Genomic DNA, 17,767 nt, shown 5'->3' on the forward strand with positions numbered 1-17,767 from the left:
TTATAATCAGATGATCTTTTTAAATACCTCGAGGTATATAGCTTTGCAAATAATAATAATAATGAATAAACCAAGCAACAATAATAATAGTAATAGTATAATTAGTAGTCAAGCGTTCAATTACGTATTTAAGAATAGATACTTGTTCAATATTATATTAAGATTAGTACAACAAAATAATCGTCAACAACTAGTACGATCATATCGATACAATGAACTAAACGACTTGGAGTGGATACTAGAGAATGGTCATCAAGGATTGTTAAAGATGATCTTTGATAGAGGTGAATTTGAACAAAGATTAAGTGTATCAACCCTTCGCTTTAAAGCTGTTAGATTATTCTTTACTCAAGTCAAAGATCGTCAATTGCTACTGTCAGTCTATAATCAATACACTCACATCTTTTGCAAAGATGATACAATCATATGGGCATGTCAAAGAGGTGATGTAGAGATTGTAAAGATGTTAATCAATCAAACCGAACCTTCTAAATTATACTATCACCCAAATGACATGTTGAAAGGTGCAGTCGAATCAGGGTCTGTCGAAATGGTAAAATTCATTGTAGACTTTATATCAAGTATAAAGACAAGAGAGACTATAAGCATTACTATCAAAACAGCCAATTTAGAGATCATAAATATCATTTTTACAAGCCAACTTGTAAAAGAATCGATCAAACTCGATGTTGACCTTCTTCTTGGTATGGATGGTCCATGGCCAGTTTATTTTAACAGAGATATATGTAGATGGAGACCAGAAATTAGTGATGCATTAGAACTTATCGCCAACGAACTACTTTCAGCAACTGATGGTTCAACCAACCCATCAGAGTGTTCAAAATACCTTTCAAAGAGTTCAATACCATTTAAAACGATTTACAAATCAATCAAAAGGGTCTATCACTATGATCGGACAAGGTTGTCACAAACAAAAAACCAAATGACAACCATTTCCCGTGACTCTGATCCAATATACTATCCAATGTTGATTCTCAGATCTTTTGGCAATGATAATAAGAATTCTGAAGTGCTTCAATACTTGGTCAAGACCAACCATCCATTTTTGTGCCATGAATATAAAATAGTTTGGGGACGTGGTTTTCAAACTCCTATCAATCTCTATCATGTGACTGTCGATCAAGCCAAACTATTTTATATTGACCTTTCCCTCACACCAACTACAAAGGTAGATAATATCGAATTGTTTAATCTAATCTACAAAATTTGCAAACCAGACAAAATGATGGAATGGGTGTCAAGAGTATTGGAGTATGCAATCTCTGAATTAAATTATAAACTCATTATGCATATATACGATACAATACAAGATCTAGATAAACAACTACCCCAATGGTCATTTGGACTTGGAAAAGGATCATTCATATCTGATTACATTGAAATGGCAAAATTACTCACTGAACTTAACTTGTATGCAAATGAAATCAATTTTGATTGTGCAATTAGATCGATTCAACATCCTATTGACCATTTAACCAACTATCAATTGACTTGTCTATCACTGGCTCCAATCGAGTATTCACTATCTTTTGCATTCTACTGCAATGGTGATTTTATGATCAAAGCACTCGTTACAATGATCAATGACCATCAGAGAACAATGCCTGGCATTTTATGTAGCGGTTCACTATGTCGTCACATTGTTAGATACCGAGAAGATGTCATCCGGTCAATTTTAAATGGCGAGTATGGAGACAATATATGGAATTGGGATGATTTGTCAAACTTGTTTGAAAGTTCTTGCATCGTTGGAAAATTGGAACTATTTGAATACTTGCTAGTCATTGTGGATAAAATGTTTGGAGAAAAGAAACTCTCTCAAATCTATTGTATTGTAGTAGAATGTGGAAGTCGAACAGAATTTCTAAAATACCTCATAGATAGATACAATACTACCATTGTCGATTTAGAACTCTTGAAATCAAAAGAAATTATCAAGTCGATAGGAAAATATTCAATCAAATTACACCATATGTGAATTCATTTTATCCATACAACCCTGTGAATAAATAATGGTTTTCACTCACAGGGTTAAATTGGATTCACTCATATATAAACTGAATCGATCGATTAAAAATAGGACTCCAAGAATATATGATCATTTATTTTGTTTTTATTTCAATTGGTTTTTATTATTATAATTATTATTATTATTATTATGTAGGTAAGGAATTAATATAAACTTTCATTGTCTGAGAGTAGGCAGACTCTGCCAGAAATGTTTTAGTACATTGTTGATTTGAAAATAGACGTCCAATTGATGAAAGATATGATACAACTACAAAGTAACCCTCTCTGACTGCTGTTTTAACCACTCTGTATTCCTGTTTGTCTCCATGGTTTTTAGAGGTTGAAGAGTAATTGAGTAGGTAGTTTGATTGTTTGGTTGGAGTGATTCGAGCGATACCTTTGGCATCCAATTCAGTGTGTTCTATCAAATACTCTAGGTTTAGTTTTGATCCTTCCAAACAAGCTTCTCTTTGCATGTTGGCCAATTGTTGCTTGTCAATCTTGAATTGGTTCATCACGACCTTTATGTTTTCCACACCTCCACACGTCGATACAGTCTCGGCAATGTGAAAATTAGTATCAACGATGCCAAGTTGACGTATGGTGTTTAGAAGCCATTTAAACAGATCCATATCTCGATAAAGACACGCCTCTCTAATTGTATCGAGTAAACTTTTAAAAGTAAACGATATCTTGTCTCGAAACTGTAAATGTATCTCTCCACCAGGTGAAATCATTGATTTTAAAGTTTCTTGTTTATATTTTACAATGTGATTGGCAAGTTCTTGGTTATCCAAAATTAGATCCAAATCAATCACGTTTCCTTTTGCTAACCATGTTCTGAGTAGATAATCTTCATTTGCATAGAAAAAAAGATGTCCTGCTTTGTCGGCTTGCATTCTCGATTGACATTGCAAGACATAATCGGTTACATGTTCAATTGGATGTGACATTGATTTCATGGCTACAATTGAAAACTCTTTGGCATAGAATCCATTCTTAGCGAGTATATTTGCCATGTCTATATGGTCTTGTACAGATGCTCCATTTTCTCCAAGATGAAAAGTAAACTCTAATTGAGTTTTTACTCTTTCAGTTATACACTGAACGAGACCAAAGTTACATTTATTGATTGCATCTGACAATAGACGAGAATAACATTGTTCCTTTAATCTCTGACTAAACGTACTATTAAAGTAAGAATGATCAAAGATATATTTAAATGTTTCTGCATCGCTGACAATGAAATCCAAATTTTCGTTACGCATTTGATGATAGATTAAATCAAATTGACTAGCGTTGATTGTGATTAAAGGGTCATTGTTTGGATATTGTGCCAAAAAGTTTGGTAAAAAAGGATGATCTGTCTTTATATAGTATTGTAGTAACGATGTAGTGGCACTTTCAGAGTGACCCCAAGACATTAGAATTTTGATTGCATAGTAGATTGGATCTTCTAATAATAGACCAATCGATAAGAGAACCAAATCAACTTCTTTAAAACTGGTAGTAGGTCGTTTTATTTTTCGATTGTCAATTTCTAAAGTTGCATTGTAAATTGATTGGAATGGTATCTTGCTCGATACAAGATATTGTTTGCATTCCAATTCATTTCTAATATCACTGACTGCCAACTGCAACTCTTTTACTATTTTTTCGATTACTTTACTCTCTTTGTATGCCCATACGCACTTATTTTGATGATTGGCTACCACCCAATCAAACAATACACGGTCCTCAAGTAAAGGATCAAGACTGATTAAATGGTCTTGAAGATCTCCAAGTTCCAATACATAATGTATCATTTGATGATTGCTTGTACGGATGGTAATGGGAGGGACCGATGATCTTAGAGTTGCAGGTAGTACTTGACACATGTACTTTGCAAGTGGTAACGAGTTTGATTGAGTCGCACTCTCGAAACAAGTTTCGTTGATTGGCATATTAGGTTGTATTTGTTCTACCACCATCTTTACAATCTCCAAATCACCTCTCTGACATGCATACTCGATAGTTCTATCTGAACAAAAGTATAGTGGGTACTGATTATAGATTGAAAGTAGCAATTGACGATCTTTTACTTTGGTAAAGAATAGTTTAATGAGATCACCACCACCTGATTCAAACATTTGTTCAAATTCGCCTCTATCAAAGATCATCTTTAATAATCCTTCATGACCATGTTTTAATACCCAATCTAAAGAATCAAGTTCTCTATACCTAAATGATTCTAATTGTTCTTTATAACAATTCAATTGAACTAATCTTAATATCTTTCGAATTAAATATTGATTCTTGAATACTTTGTTATAAACATTATTATAATTATTATTTGTATTATTATTATTACTTATTTGTTGATTGTTATACATAATTACTTTGTGAAAAGATCATGTACTTTTATGAATAAACCAGCTGACCACATGGCATGAAAAATGAACCCTACTGAGGAAAAATAAAAGATAAAGAAAATGGATAAGAATAATAATAATAATATAATTAAAAAAAATATTAAATTAGATCATATGAATGATAGTAGTAATAGTAATAGTAATAATAATGTATTATATAAAAGTGTATTTGGGAATAAATATTTATTATATAGAATATTAAAATCAGTACAACTTAATCATCAAAGACTACAATTAGTATCGTATCAATTACATCAGATTGATTTGGAGTGGATTCTAAAACATGGATATGAAGGATTGTTAAGATGTTATTTAAAAGAGATGAATTGGATCAATTCAAAGTATCACCCAAAGCTGTTGAATTATTCTTTACCAAACTAAAAAGATCGTCAATTGTTATTGTCAATCTATAATCAACACGCTCATCTCGATTTGGAGCTTGTAAAGATGTTAGTCAAACAACCAATACAAGTACAACCAACAACACAATTACAACCAATACAAATACAACAAAAAAAGTGCAAATGGGATATGAAATCGAGTAAGATCTCGATACTAGTCCAGAAAGAGTTGGAGCGAGTCGCAAAACAGTCAACAACTGCAGTAGAATGTGCAAAAAATCTCTCAAAAAGCACCTTTCCATTTAAAGCTGTAGCCACGTCATTGATTGCTATTGCTCAGGCCGGCATTGGTCCAAACATATCACTGTCGAGATGGAACATCAGTGACATGCGGGAAGTATTGATATGCATAAACGAGGTAAAGGATCCAATCTATTATCCATTGGCCATTCTCTCTATTTTGGGATCGGATACTCCATTGGATTTCTTTAAAATGACAAATCGATATGAATATTTGAGAACACTGCCCGAAAAAAGATCATGAAAGGCAGCACGTGATCATATCAAAAGATTGTGATGTGACTGTCTGACAAGCCAAACTATTATTTCAAGCAAGGGGTTCAACTCAATCTGCCGTGATGACACTATTGAACTGTTCAATTATATGTACAATAACTGCAATTTGCATAAACGAAAGTGGATATCAAGTGTATGAATGCAACTTTCCACTCGTACAACATTTGACAAACGAACTAACTGGTCAGGAACCAATCAACTGGTGCTTCCACATGAATAATCATGCAACGACCAACGTCTTTACCAAAATGGTCAAACTACTAGACGTATCTGGTGTCTATGCCAATGGATTCAAATCATCGTTGGAAATTTGGGCATTCCATGTGCAATGAAATTAATTATACACCCAACCGACTACATTACCAATTATCTATTGAAATGTCTATTACGATCATCCATTCTATACTCTCTACCAGTATCATTTTACTTTGATGGTGATTAAATGGTCAGAGAATTACTCCAACAAAACAAGAGTACCCCTATTCAATTGGACCATATTATTAGAGATATTACACTATCAAATTATATTGTCCATCAAAAGACTGATATTCTATTGTCAATTCTTACAGGTGAGATTCATTCTCAAAGAGTTGTACCCATTTCAATTGGCTGGGATTCCTTATCCCTTCTTTAAACAAGTTCATGTTTCTATAGAAACTTTGAATTATTTAAAATATTGCTTGGTCTTATTCAAACTCATGTCAAGGATGATCGAACCAATGAAATTGCGTGTATTGTAGCCAGAAGCAAAGTAAGCGATCTATTTATCAAACAGGTGATTGGTCAATTCAAGATTGATAAACAAATATTAACAAAAATGCAAAATTGTGCCTCAAAGAATAATCTTCAATTCCTAAATCAACATACAAAAGTTGATTCAAATGGAATTGTTAGAATCACTCAACAACAATAAATTAAATAAATAAATAAATAATTATTGTTTTTTTTTTTTAGCAAAGACTCTCTAAAACTTTTGAAAGATCTCTGTTGTTCATTTCAAATTTAAAGTTGAAGAGATACAACAAATAAGTTGTATTAAATTAAATAATAGTAAAAATGAAAGATCATGATGTTGATAAAGTAGTATTCAGTAAAGTACTAAAGAATAGATACTTGTTACAAAAGATATTAAGATTAGTACAACAAAATAATCATAGACAACAATTAAAATCATTAAGATACAATGAAATAAGCTTCAACTTGCAATGGGTACTAGAGAATGGGTATTATAGAGACGGTCAACTATTACAGATGATCATTGATCGAGACGAGTTCAAATATATGTGTCATCATGTAAAACCTAAAACAATGAAATGGTTCTTTACAAAGATCAAAGATCGACAATTGCTACTGTCAATCTATCGTCAACACCCTCTTCTCTTTTGTATGGATAATACTATATCTAGTGCATGTCAAAGAGGTGATTTGGAGATTGTAAAGATGTTGCTCAAACAAACACAACCAATCAAACTACCACCAATCAATGCAAAGGATATATCATGTGCAACTAAATCAAATTCTCTTGTATTGGTAAAATACATGTTTGGACAAATCAAAGATCCGTCTACTCTGAAAATGATTACATGTAAAACAAATAATCGAGAAATACTAGAGTACATATTAGAGAAACATAAACAAGGAGGTTATTTAATTTCAATCAATGTAGATCCTCTACTTGGATTTGATCATGTAGAGTTTACTCGGTCAAACAACCAACAACAATTATTACTAGATTGGGTCATACAAAGTGGAATGAAATGTATTTGGAATTACAACAAAAAAATTAACAACAAATTATTCTCCAAGATAACCAAAGAGATTAATCAAGCTGCCAACAACAACAACAACAACAACAACAACAACAACAACAACAACAACAACAACAACAACAACAACAACAACAACAACAACAACAACAACAACAACTCAACAAGTGCAATAGTGGAATACTTGGGGAATAGTAAAATACCATTTAAATATATTTGGACAACGATTGAAAAGCTGTTCAATGCAAAAATAATCGCAGTTGGAGAGTCTGATCATCAGAGGTTTGAAAAGATTGCAAGTCAACTCAACCAATCGATCAATCATTTAAATGACCCACTCTACTATCCAATGCGTATTCTATTGACGTTTGATAGATCGTCAGTAGGATTGGCGGCATTGTTAGGGTACATGGTTAAAATAGATCATCCCTATCTACCAACATTAAAATATGAAAACTATGACATTATCTGGAGTCATGCTATAGCCGAAACAGCTCCTCAAACTATCGAACAACTCAAACTGTTTGAAACGATTGGTGACATTAGAAAAATAGATAATATTCAAGTATGCGACTATCACTATATCTATGGTGCTTTTAGAAAGTCACGGTTGGATACAATGTCAAAAATCCTATTCGATGCAATCACTCAATGCAACTATGACCTTGTAAAACATTTAACAAAGAAATTGCAAGGTCAAGCACAAAGTCTTGGTAATTGGTCATTTAGTTTAAATAACAAAGCAACATTAAAAGATTATATGGATATGACTAAACTATTAGATGGAGCTGGTTACTATGCAACTAGTTTTACACTAGAGTGTATGAAAACAATGCCTCTTCATCCAATCGAACATCTTACAGACTATGTATTAAAATGTCTGTCTAAAATACCAATAGAAGATGCAATTCCTCTTACCTTTTATTCTGATGGTGATTACTTGGTTAAATCATTACTGTCACAAAACAATATTAATAATATAAAGATAAATTTGGATATGGTACTTAGACTTCAACCATCAATCGACTATCTTGTAAGATACAATGAACCAGTTTTAAGATCACTATTAAATGGTGAATTAAATGAAATATATGGTGATGGTATCATCATCATTGGTTCAAAAGGTCTAATTAAAACAATGGAAAGTTCAGTTGTATTCAAAAAGATTGGTCTATTTAAATACTTGTTGGACATTTTATTCCAGAGATCATTACAAGATGAAAATACTAGTCAAAAGGTATTGGACATGATTTCTCATTATGGTGCAGTTGAATTCATGAAAGAGTATATTATTCGATTCAAAATTGACCAACAAGAACTATCAGATAATCAAAGGAATCTAACTAGTGAATACAGTCTATCGCTGCTTAGATTCTTGATTGAACACACTGAAATTGGAAAACAAGATGGTATTGTCCGATACAGCGAAACTAAACAATGTAACTATCAATTAGACTATTCAAAAAAGGGTGATGGACTACACCTAGAATCTACAACACTATCATTCATGGCAGGATCATCTCAAGCACAATTACATCTGATCACCTATCTATTTGAAATTGGTCGGTTATTTAATAATCCAACTTGTTCACCCTATCTAACCTTGTTTGCTGATGGTAAAACAAAACAATATCTAGAGTATTTGAAATATAAATTAAAAAAATAAATAAAGTAAAGTATGTTTTTTTGCACAAGACTTTTCATCGTGACATGTGATCTGCAGTTCATTATTCAAAAATGATAGTAAAAAATAATAATAATAATAATGTTTACAGTCAAGTATTAAAGAATAGATATTTATTAAATAGGATATTAAAATCAGTACAATTAAATAATCGTAGACAACAATTAAAATCATATAGATTAGGTGCAATCATTACTCTCGAGTGGATACTAAAGAATGGTTATGAAGGACTGTTAAAGATGATCTTTGATAGAGATGAATTTGAACAAAGACTGCATGTATCAAATGATGCTATTAGATTATTCTTTACAGAGATGAAAGATCGACAATTGCTACTGTCAATCTATAATCAAAATACTCTCTATTTTTGTACTGATCGTACAATTGAATGGGCATGTCAGAGAGGTGATTTGGAGATTGTAAAGATGTTGCTCAAACAAACAGAACCAATCAAACTAAACATTGGAGATGCGTTACCATGTTCATCAATTGAATTGGTTACATTCTTATTGGACGATCATGGTGTACCTGCAAGCAAGATTCAATGTCATTCAGATAGTCTAGAAATGATCAACTTTGTCATGGAAAAGGGATTGTCAATATCAATCAATCTAGATCCATTGTTTGGCAAACAAGAGTTATTCGATCGAGTAACTAGTCGTCATCCTACACTCAATGTAAATGCAAGTCAAACATTGTCTCTAATTACTGCAGAGATTCAAAATGCAATAGAAAACTCATCAAGTGGTTTGGAATGTTCAGAATACCTTGCCAAGAGTACAATACCATTTAAAACAATCTATGAATCTGCAAAAAGAGTAATGGGAACTGACAATTATAGTATAAAGACATTGGAAGTATTAAAGCACATGGACAATGAAAATGACCCTTTTTACTATCCATTTGCAATTACTTCTTCTTGGAGTACCAAGATGGATATTGCACTTACGATCTTGCAATATGTTGTAAAGACTGATCATCACATTTTACAATATATTTGCAAAGATCCTATTCAGCTAGGATTTATGTATGCTGGTACAACTATTGCTCCTCAGACTATTGAACAAGCCAACCACTTTATGCAACTATGTAATATACAAACCATCGACAAGGTTGAAGTGTTTGACTATGTCCTTGAAAACATGGACAGTGATTCACAAAATATGGCCCAAATATTTTCAACAGCCGTTGCAACATGTAACTTTGACTTGGTACACCACATGACAAACAAATTCAAAGATGAAAGTAGACATGAATGGACATTTGAAGAGTTTAAAGGTACATTACAACAATTCAAGGATATGGTTAAACTACTCGACGGAACTGGTTTCTATGCAACTAGTTTTACACCAGATTCAATGAAAACAATGCCTCTTCATCCAACTGAACTTCTTACAGACTATGTATTAAAATGTTTCTATCAAATGGAAGATTTTGAAGATGCCATTTCTGCTTCATTATTCTCACAAGATGATTATCTAATCTTAAAACTACTAGAGCATCAACAGAAAATAGAAAAAGAAGAATTTCAACTCCGACTTGACCTAGTTATAAAATTTGATTTGGCCGATCATCTTGGAAGATATGGTGATTACATAATAGAGTCATTACTAAATGGAGAGATTCATCAAAAATATGGAAATTATTTTAGATTGGGTGATTGTTTGGAAGCAATGATAGAAACCACTTGTATCTATTCAAATATGAATCTTTATAGATTCTTGCTTGAAAAACAGTTGGTATTGGGCAATGTCGATATCAAATCAATCGCCCAAACTATAACACAACATGGTAATGTGGAATGTATAAAAATACTATTGACACTATTCGATATTGATAGAAATACACTTGCATTGATGCAACAAAAAGCTGCTACAAGACAAAAAAGAGCTAATCTTGTATTTTTAATTGAACAAACTGAATTGGATTTAAATGGTATCACTAGAATCACTCAAAATAGTACGATCAAACAATGCAACTATTTACTAAATTACAGTGAAATAGAAGATGGTAATTTGACAGAATCTAAAATATTTTCAATCATTTTACGCAAATCTTCATTGGATATTATCGACTTCATTTTCAAAAAGATGGGTAGATTCTCTACTCCATTACTTACCAAACCTGAATTATGTACAACAGATTCTACAACTAAAACCTTTTCTTTAAAATAAATAGGGAGGGATCTTTAATAATAATAATAATAATTTGGTCTTTCCAACATTCTTTTTCATTGTTTTATTAAAAGATTATATATTCGAGGTATTTTTCTGATAATCATCCAAATCAATAAGATTGCCATGCAAAAAACCAAAGGAATTAAAAATATACAAGTCAAAATCTTACTTGCCAATCCTGCAAATAAAAACCTATGAATCAATAATACAACAGTCATTGCATTAATTGCAACAATAAACATTGCTATTAATATTGTTATAATTGTAACCTAAAATAGAAAATATAAAATAGAAAAAAAAGTTAACTTAAATATTTGTTTAAATAAAAAAAAACATTATTATTATTATCTATATATTTACCCATAAAGGATTCTTATAAAAAGGTGACATGATTGATTCACTACTTGTAAATTGAATCAATGGTATTACTGCAAATGGTAGAGCAATCGATAAGATGACTTGAGAAAATATAAGTAGTTGGTAGGTTGCTTGATCACCCGAAACGATAATGATGATGGCAGCTGGAATGATAGCGAGTAATCGTGTGCTGAGTCGTCTTAGCCAAGGTGCAATTTTGAGGTCCAAGAACCCCTCCATTATAATTTGTCCTGTCATTGTACCAGTGATAGTCGACGATTGACCAGCACATAAAAGGCCAATACCAAATAGAATACTACTAGTCTTGCTATCCATCAAATCTCCCAACAAATTATACGCCTCTTTTAAATCAGTCACAACATAATTATTCTTATAAAAGATGCTTGCCGATAATATCAAAATCGAAACATTGACAAAGAATGCACCATTCAATGCTAATATAGTATCTAATAAATTATATTTTAGTGCTTGATAAACTCTTGATCTTTCATTACCAACCTTTCTTGATCTAAACAAATAAATTTAAAATTAAATATTAATATTCTTTTTTGTTTTTTGTTTAGTTACTCACTTTACAACACCAGAATGAAGGAATAAATTATGAGGCATTACAGTTGCACCAATGATACCACTTGCTACAACTACACTCTCTGTTGTGAGTGATGGTATAAACCCGGCGAATACATCCTTGGCATCTGGTTTTGCATAAACCAATTCTACGACAAAACAAGATGTGATGACTGCCAACATTAAAATGATGATTAATTCCAACTTTCTAATACCCCATCTCTGAATGGCTAGGAATAAAAGAGTGTCAACTGAAGTCATAACCACACCAGCAATCAATGGAATACCAAACAGTATTTGTAATCCAATCGCCGTTCCAATCACCTCTGCCATATCCGTAGCTGCTATAGTGATCTCAAATATAATCCACATTAAAATTCTCATTGGTTTATGTGTAAATTCCTCTTTACATAATTGTGCAAGATCCTTTTCTAAAATATTTTAAAATAAATTAATTTAAATTAAATAAATAAATAAATGATTATTTAATAATTAACATACTTGTAACAATGGCAACTCTAAATGATAAAGTTTGAAGAAATAAAGCCATTATATTACTTAATAATAATACCCAAATTAAAGCAAACCCAAATCTTGATCCACCTTCTAAATCAGTTGCCCAATTACCTGGGTCCATATAACCAACACTTACAAAGAAGCATGGTCCTAAATATGCTTTTAATTTTTTAAAACTAAATCCTTCCCTACAAACAAACAAACACAAATAAATAAATAGAATTAATGAACGAACAATAATATTTTGTTTTTTTTTTTTATTCTTTATTGTTGTTACATACTCGTGTGGAATATCAACAGTATTTTCAGTATCACCTTCATCAATACCAGTTGAATTGGCTCCATCTTGACTTTTACATAACCTCGATGGTGACAATAGTGATTGTTTTGATTCATCTTCAATGTCTACTATTTGTTGTGGTTGATGATCCATTGATGATTGATGAATATTTAAATCGATCATTTCAAACTCTTTTTGATGGTGACGATGACAATCATCATCATTATTACTATGATTGATAGACTTTGAAAATATTTTTCCATCCTCTTGTTCTTCTATATCATCGTCATCATCTTGTCCATTTTCATTTAATCTCTCTTGTTGGTGTTGTTGTATTTGTTGATCTGTTGTCATACTACTACTATTATCTATCATAATATATTATGCTAATAGTTTAGTTTAATGATTGATGGATGAAAAGATGAAAAGATGGAAAATGGAATGAGTAATGAGAGAATCAGATGGTTGTCTGTCTGTCTTTACACTCTCCCAAAAAGAAAAGATATAATAATAATATTATTATTATTATTATTTTAAAAGTGGGTGTGAGAGGAGGGGGTATGGTATGTTGATCTTGATCCATGGTAAGTGGGATGTGAGAGGGGGGTGGGGGATTGTATGATTTGATTGAATGTTAATTTTTTAAAATTGAAATGGAGTGGTGCATTGAAGAATTTGGTGAAGATTGGTCCAATAATTGATCATCTTCCTTTTTACATGACGGTTGGACAAGTTGTAATTGTAGTTGTTGTTGTTGTTGTATCTTTGATTCATAACCAATTTGACTGTACCAAATGACACCGATAACTGCTACGGCACAGCCAATGGCATTGAGGAACCCAACTTCATTGCGAAAGACGACAATGGAGATGGAGATGGAGAGGATGACCTTGAGGTTCCCAGACACGGTATAGGTGAGTGCCGACGTGTACTTGATGACAAAGAATGTGCAAATGTTGAGTAGAAAGGCGATTGAACCAGACACCAAGAGCACGCACACTAGGGATACGAGAGACTGCTCGTAACGGTAGGCTAACCACTCGACCATATCCTGCATTTCGAATGCAATACTGCACGGCACGAGAAAGACTGCACTCCATGGGGTCATGTGGTAGAGCAAGTTGATAGGGTTGATTAGACGCTGTTGGAGGGTGATCCCCGACACGATGGCAAACAGAGCGGTGACTACCGACGACAAAAGAGCTGCGTAAAACCCGATATGGTTGTAATTGGCCTCGCTGAGACTAGCCAAGGCCACACCACCGACAATCGGACCCATTGAGAGGTATGTTGATTTGGAAAACTGCTTGCGATAGTAACAAGCCTGGATAGCCACTGTAAAGAGTGGTACACTCGCTTTGATAGTTTGCATAAATGAGACGGGTACGAATCTCAACGACACATTACCCAATGCAATATTAGCAGCAAATAACAGTGCCAGTGGAAGTATCTTGTTGAGTTGTTCGTTAAACTCGATCCTGTCAAATGATGCTCGAGATGCTGCATCGCTCGTATCAATCAAATAATGACTGAAATGTTTCAATACTGTACGTGCACCCAACCAACACACAAACATGTGTATGGCAGTAAGTGTGAACGGATAGGTAAAGTTGTATGTTGCAAAGATGTATTTGTTGAGTATCAATGTACTAATATTCATTATGAACCATAGTACCAATGATATCATTGATAACTTTTTAATACTATATGATGATGTCATCCTCCTCTCTATCTATCTCTTTCTCTATCTATCTATATCTCTATATATGCATGTTTATGTTTTCAATCTACACAATGATTCAATTTCAACCAAGTTGATTATATTAGTCGCGAAAGGCCAGCCACGGGTTAGGGTAAGCTCGCAACGAAAAGAAAAACGAACTTTTCAACAACAGTGCCGACTCGAACTCTGGTTGTGGGGGTTGTTTGATCAACAGATTTTTCGATAATATCTTTTTTTTCGAAACACTGGTTGTGTGATCTATCTTTTACAAAAGTTGATAACTTGAGAGGATGAAAACAACACTGTAACAGAAAGATCGGGATAAGTATCACTGTCTGTATCTTTTATAACTTTGGGTGGTATCCCATTTTGAGTTCTCTGCCTCTTTGTTCAGAGACTTTGCGGACTCATACCACTCACACATCCCTTCGTTGTCAGGAACGAGTGGCGGGGCTTTTGATAATTTATATTTTTTTTATAATTAGTTGTTGTGCAATTGGAGGAGAACGAACAGACAACAGTGTCGGAGGTAGCGTAAATTTGCTTTTTATCATTACCATTACATCATCATCATCAGATAGATAGATAGGTAGAAAGATAGAGATATTAGTAATAATAATAATAATGTCTTTTAAAAGAATCAACTTTGTTTTCGTTTTGGTTGTCTTGGTCGTCATCATGATGACAACTGTTCAAGCAACTAATACTCCTACTGTGACTACTTTTGTGAAAGCATCTACATCACACCAACTCAGCAGATCAATGAACAACATTATCGAGAAACAACCAAACGTACAATGTCAAGACGGTAGTTTTTGTCCGGCTGGCAACACATGTTGTCCATCTGCCAATGCAGGTTACTCTTGTTGTCCAGCAAACAATGCCGTTTGTTGTAAAGATCTCCAACATTGCTGTCCACAAAACTTTTCTTGTTGTAAGTTATATATATAACTTGATAATAATATTAATAATAATTATATAAATATATTCCGACTTATTACTAATCTATATTTTTTTTTGGTTATTATTAACAAAAGCGAGTGGAGGTAAAATATGTATTCCAAATAGTAGATGGATTACATCTGAAAATTAAATCACCAAAATAACTACAACTATAACAACTACAACAAATAATAATAATAATGATTGCCATTTAAACTATTTTAACGATATCACAAAGTCTTGGCGGCAATCCAATCCAATCCAATTACCCTTCCTCCTCCACCTCTTCCTCTTCCTTCTTCCAACCTATTTATAACGACAATGATAATATACATGGTATATTTATAGATATACCATGGTAAATATTGATTATCGTGGGTTACCTACCTACAACCGATCGCAAATTATGTATATATATGATTTGTTTATATGTAATAAACATAAAGTATATACTCCTTTTGCAAGAGTGTGTTTTTCTTCCCAACAAATAATAATAATAATAATATAGATTCCAATTGATTGACTGATTGATGATTTTTGATTGTTCGTTTCGAATCCATCTATCTATCTACCAATCTACTGATCCATCTAATCCTTTTTTTTTTTTGGGTTTTATAAAGGTTATATGAGAGTTTATGTATTGTACTTTACTTATTATTGGTTATTCGTTATAAGTTATTGTTGTTGTCGAGGGTTGAGGAGGGTTAATGTGCATGTTGATTGTTGTTTAAATAATAATACTATATTGTTATCCTAAATCGTTTATTCAGAGATACCCTTGGCTTGTCTTTGAGCATAGACATCCTTCCAGATTTTCTGTTACGATGTTAATATGATTGTTAGATGAATGGTCGTTAGTTTCAAGTTTCGCGTTGTTTTGTCATGACTATTGTTGCTGCTCTGTTGTTGTCTGTGCTGTTTTCTGTTGCTACTGTTATGTTGTTATGTCATATAGTCTAATATATTATACATACACCGCTGTTGGCACTGGCAAAGGCAACATCGACTACACCATGAACAGATTGTTCGAAAACAAAACCGGTAATGATGGCGGCAGTGATAAAGGTAGAGTTTCTAGAAAAGACAGTCTTGTATAAGAATCCGGTAAAGTTGCTCATCTCTTGTTGTTGTTGTTGTTGTTGTGTATATATGCAATATAATATAAATTAGTGCTATCTCATGATGATACTTTTGCGTCTCATAGTTGCTGATCAGCAACACGAAAAAAAAATTTAAAAAAAATTAAAAAAAAAAACAAATTAAATTTAATATGAGGGACAGCTTGCAAATTCTCTGTGTTTGTATTAATTATATTATTACATTGCTACAAATAGAATAGAATAGTTAATCACAATAAATAAATAATAGAAAATGGTGAGTGTATTATTACTACTTATACTCAGAGATTACTACATGATTCACATCACTTACACTTTCAATACATTTATTATAATAGGCAGCACGGTTAATGAAAGAGTACAAAGTATTACAGAATGAAACATTTGAAGATATATTATTATTCCCAAAGGATGAATCAGACTTGTATCAATGGTGTGCTGTTATAAAGGGTCCACCAGATACACCATATGAAGGTGGTAACTTTGAACTCTCTATTCAAGTACCTTCAAACTATCCTCTTCAACCTCCAACCGTTAAATTTATCACTAAAGTATTCCATCCAAATATTCATTTCAAGGTAAGTGATATAATATAATATTACTCATAAAGAGAACTTAAACATGAACATAACACACTAACTAATCACTCACTCTCTTTCTTTTCCATTAACCGTGAATTTATCTACTTTTTGATTTGGAATTTAATTGGTATTATTTAATCGGTATTATAATATTGATTGAATGGATCATATATATTATATATAATATTATATATATTTAGACAGGAGAAATTTGTTTGGATTTATTAAAAACTTCATGGTCAGCTGTTTATACATTACAGTCTGTTTGTAGATCTATTATTGCACTTTTGGCACATCCAGAGGCTGACAGTCCACTTAATTGCGATGCTGGTAATTTAATTAGAAATGGAGATCAAAAAGGACATGATTCTCTTGCAAAAATGTACACTAGAATTTATTCTTAAACAACAACAACAAATCAAATAATAATCACAATAATACTTCACCTACCCTTTTTTTTTTTTTTTTTGGATGTACGCAACAACCCATATTTGTAAATAAACAGGCCCTCTAACGAGAAGAAAAATAATAATATAAAACCAAAATATCCATATGTATGTATGTATGGACAACGTTGATTAAAACATAGCAATCAAAGTCGAATATATTTTTTTTCTGTAAAATTATTTATAAAAAGAGAGAGAGAGGAATAAAACTTAAAAAATCAATCTAAAAC

The 17,767-nt window shown here is 32.4% G+C and overlaps 10 protein-coding genes across 10 annotated transcripts; 7 read left to right on the top strand and 3 right to left on the bottom strand.

Annotated features, from left to right (window-relative positions):
* Positions 1-61: 61 nt before the first annotated feature.
* On the top strand, positions 62-1,999 carry DFA_02866 (uncharacterized protein; the record flags this gene model as incomplete). The annotated part of the gene is made up of 1 exon (XM_004362416.1): positions 62-1,999. The coding sequence occupies one exon, from the start codon at positions 62-64 to the stop codon at positions 1,997-1,999; it is 1,938 nt and encodes a 645-aa protein (XP_004362473.1).
* Positions 2,000-2,177: 178 nt separating this feature from the next.
* DFA_02867 (uncharacterized protein) lies at positions 2,178-4,403 on the bottom strand (the record flags this gene model as incomplete). Its single annotated transcript, XM_004362417.1, has 1 exon — positions 2,178-4,403. One exon carries the CDS (start codon positions 4,401-4,403, stop codon positions 2,178-2,180), a length of 2,226 nt encoding a protein of 741 aa, XP_004362474.1.
* Positions 4,404-4,502: 99 nt separating this feature from the next.
* Positions 4,503-4,660, top strand: DFA_02868 (uncharacterized protein; the record flags this gene model as incomplete). The annotated part of the gene is made up of 2 exons (XM_004362418.1): positions 4,503-4,592; positions 4,637-4,660. 2 exons carry the CDS (start codon positions 4,503-4,505, stop codon positions 4,658-4,660), a joined length of 114 nt encoding a protein of 37 aa, XP_004362475.1.
* A 1,516-nt stretch (positions 4,661-6,176) lies between these two features.
* Positions 6,177-6,272, top strand: DFA_02869 (uncharacterized protein; the record flags this gene model as incomplete). The annotated part of the gene is made up of 1 exon (XM_004362419.1): positions 6,177-6,272. The coding sequence occupies one exon, from the start codon at positions 6,177-6,179 to the stop codon at positions 6,270-6,272; it is 96 nt and encodes a 31-aa protein (XP_004362476.1).
* A 143-nt stretch (positions 6,273-6,415) lies between these two features.
* On the top strand, positions 6,416-8,791 carry DFA_02870 (uncharacterized protein; the record flags this gene model as incomplete). Its single annotated transcript, XM_004362420.1, has 1 exon — positions 6,416-8,791. One exon carries the CDS (start codon positions 6,416-6,418, stop codon positions 8,789-8,791), a length of 2,376 nt encoding a protein of 791 aa, XP_004362477.1.
* Positions 8,792-8,890: 99 nt separating this feature from the next.
* Positions 8,891-10,983, top strand: DFA_02871 (uncharacterized protein; the record flags this gene model as incomplete). Its single annotated transcript, XM_004362421.1, has 2 exons — positions 8,891-8,904; positions 8,934-10,983. The coding sequence occupies 2 exons, from the start codon at positions 8,891-8,893 to the stop codon at positions 10,981-10,983; spliced, it is 2,064 nt and encodes a 687-aa protein (XP_004362478.1).
* Positions 10,984-11,039: 56 nt separating this feature from the next.
* DFA_02872 (natural resistance-associated macrophage protein) lies at positions 11,040-14,387 on the bottom strand (the record flags this gene model as incomplete). The annotated part of the gene is made up of 6 exons (XM_004362422.1): positions 11,040-11,255; positions 11,347-11,872; positions 11,936-12,362; positions 12,433-12,635; positions 12,729-13,095; positions 13,445-14,387. 6 exons carry the CDS (start codon positions 14,385-14,387, stop codon positions 11,040-11,042), a joined length of 2,682 nt encoding a protein of 893 aa, XP_004362479.1.
* Positions 14,388-15,074: 687 nt separating this feature from the next.
* grn (granulin domain-containing protein) lies at positions 15,075-15,543 on the top strand (the record flags this gene model as incomplete). Its single annotated transcript, XM_004362423.1, has 2 exons — positions 15,075-15,384; positions 15,488-15,543. The coding sequence occupies 2 exons, from the start codon at positions 15,075-15,077 to the stop codon at positions 15,541-15,543; spliced, it is 366 nt and encodes a 121-aa protein (XP_004362480.1).
* A 611-nt stretch (positions 15,544-16,154) lies between these two features.
* On the bottom strand, positions 16,155-16,510 carry DFA_02874 (ubiquinol-cytochrome-c reductase subunit; the record flags this gene model as incomplete). Its single annotated transcript, XM_004362424.1, has 2 exons — positions 16,155-16,208; positions 16,367-16,510. The coding sequence occupies 2 exons, from the start codon at positions 16,508-16,510 to the stop codon at positions 16,155-16,157; spliced, it is 198 nt and encodes a 65-aa protein (XP_004362481.1).
* Positions 16,511-16,763: 253 nt separating this feature from the next.
* pex4 (putative ubiquitin-conjugating enzyme E2) lies at positions 16,764-17,495 on the top strand (the record flags this gene model as incomplete). Its single annotated transcript, XM_004362425.1, has 3 exons — positions 16,764-16,766; positions 16,849-17,088; positions 17,292-17,495. The coding sequence occupies 3 exons, from the start codon at positions 16,764-16,766 to the stop codon at positions 17,493-17,495; spliced, it is 447 nt and encodes a 148-aa protein (XP_004362482.1).
* Positions 17,496-17,767: the final 272 nt, after the last annotated feature.

The sequence above is a fragment of the Cavenderia fasciculata genome (genome assembly GCF_000203815.1).
Source record: "Cavenderia fasciculata unplaced genomic scaffold Scf_Dfasci-G-b-205a01.r1-3, whole genome shotgun sequence".
Taxonomy (NCBI): domain Eukaryota; phylum Evosea; class Eumycetozoa; order Acytosteliales; family Cavenderiaceae; genus Cavenderia; species Cavenderia fasciculata.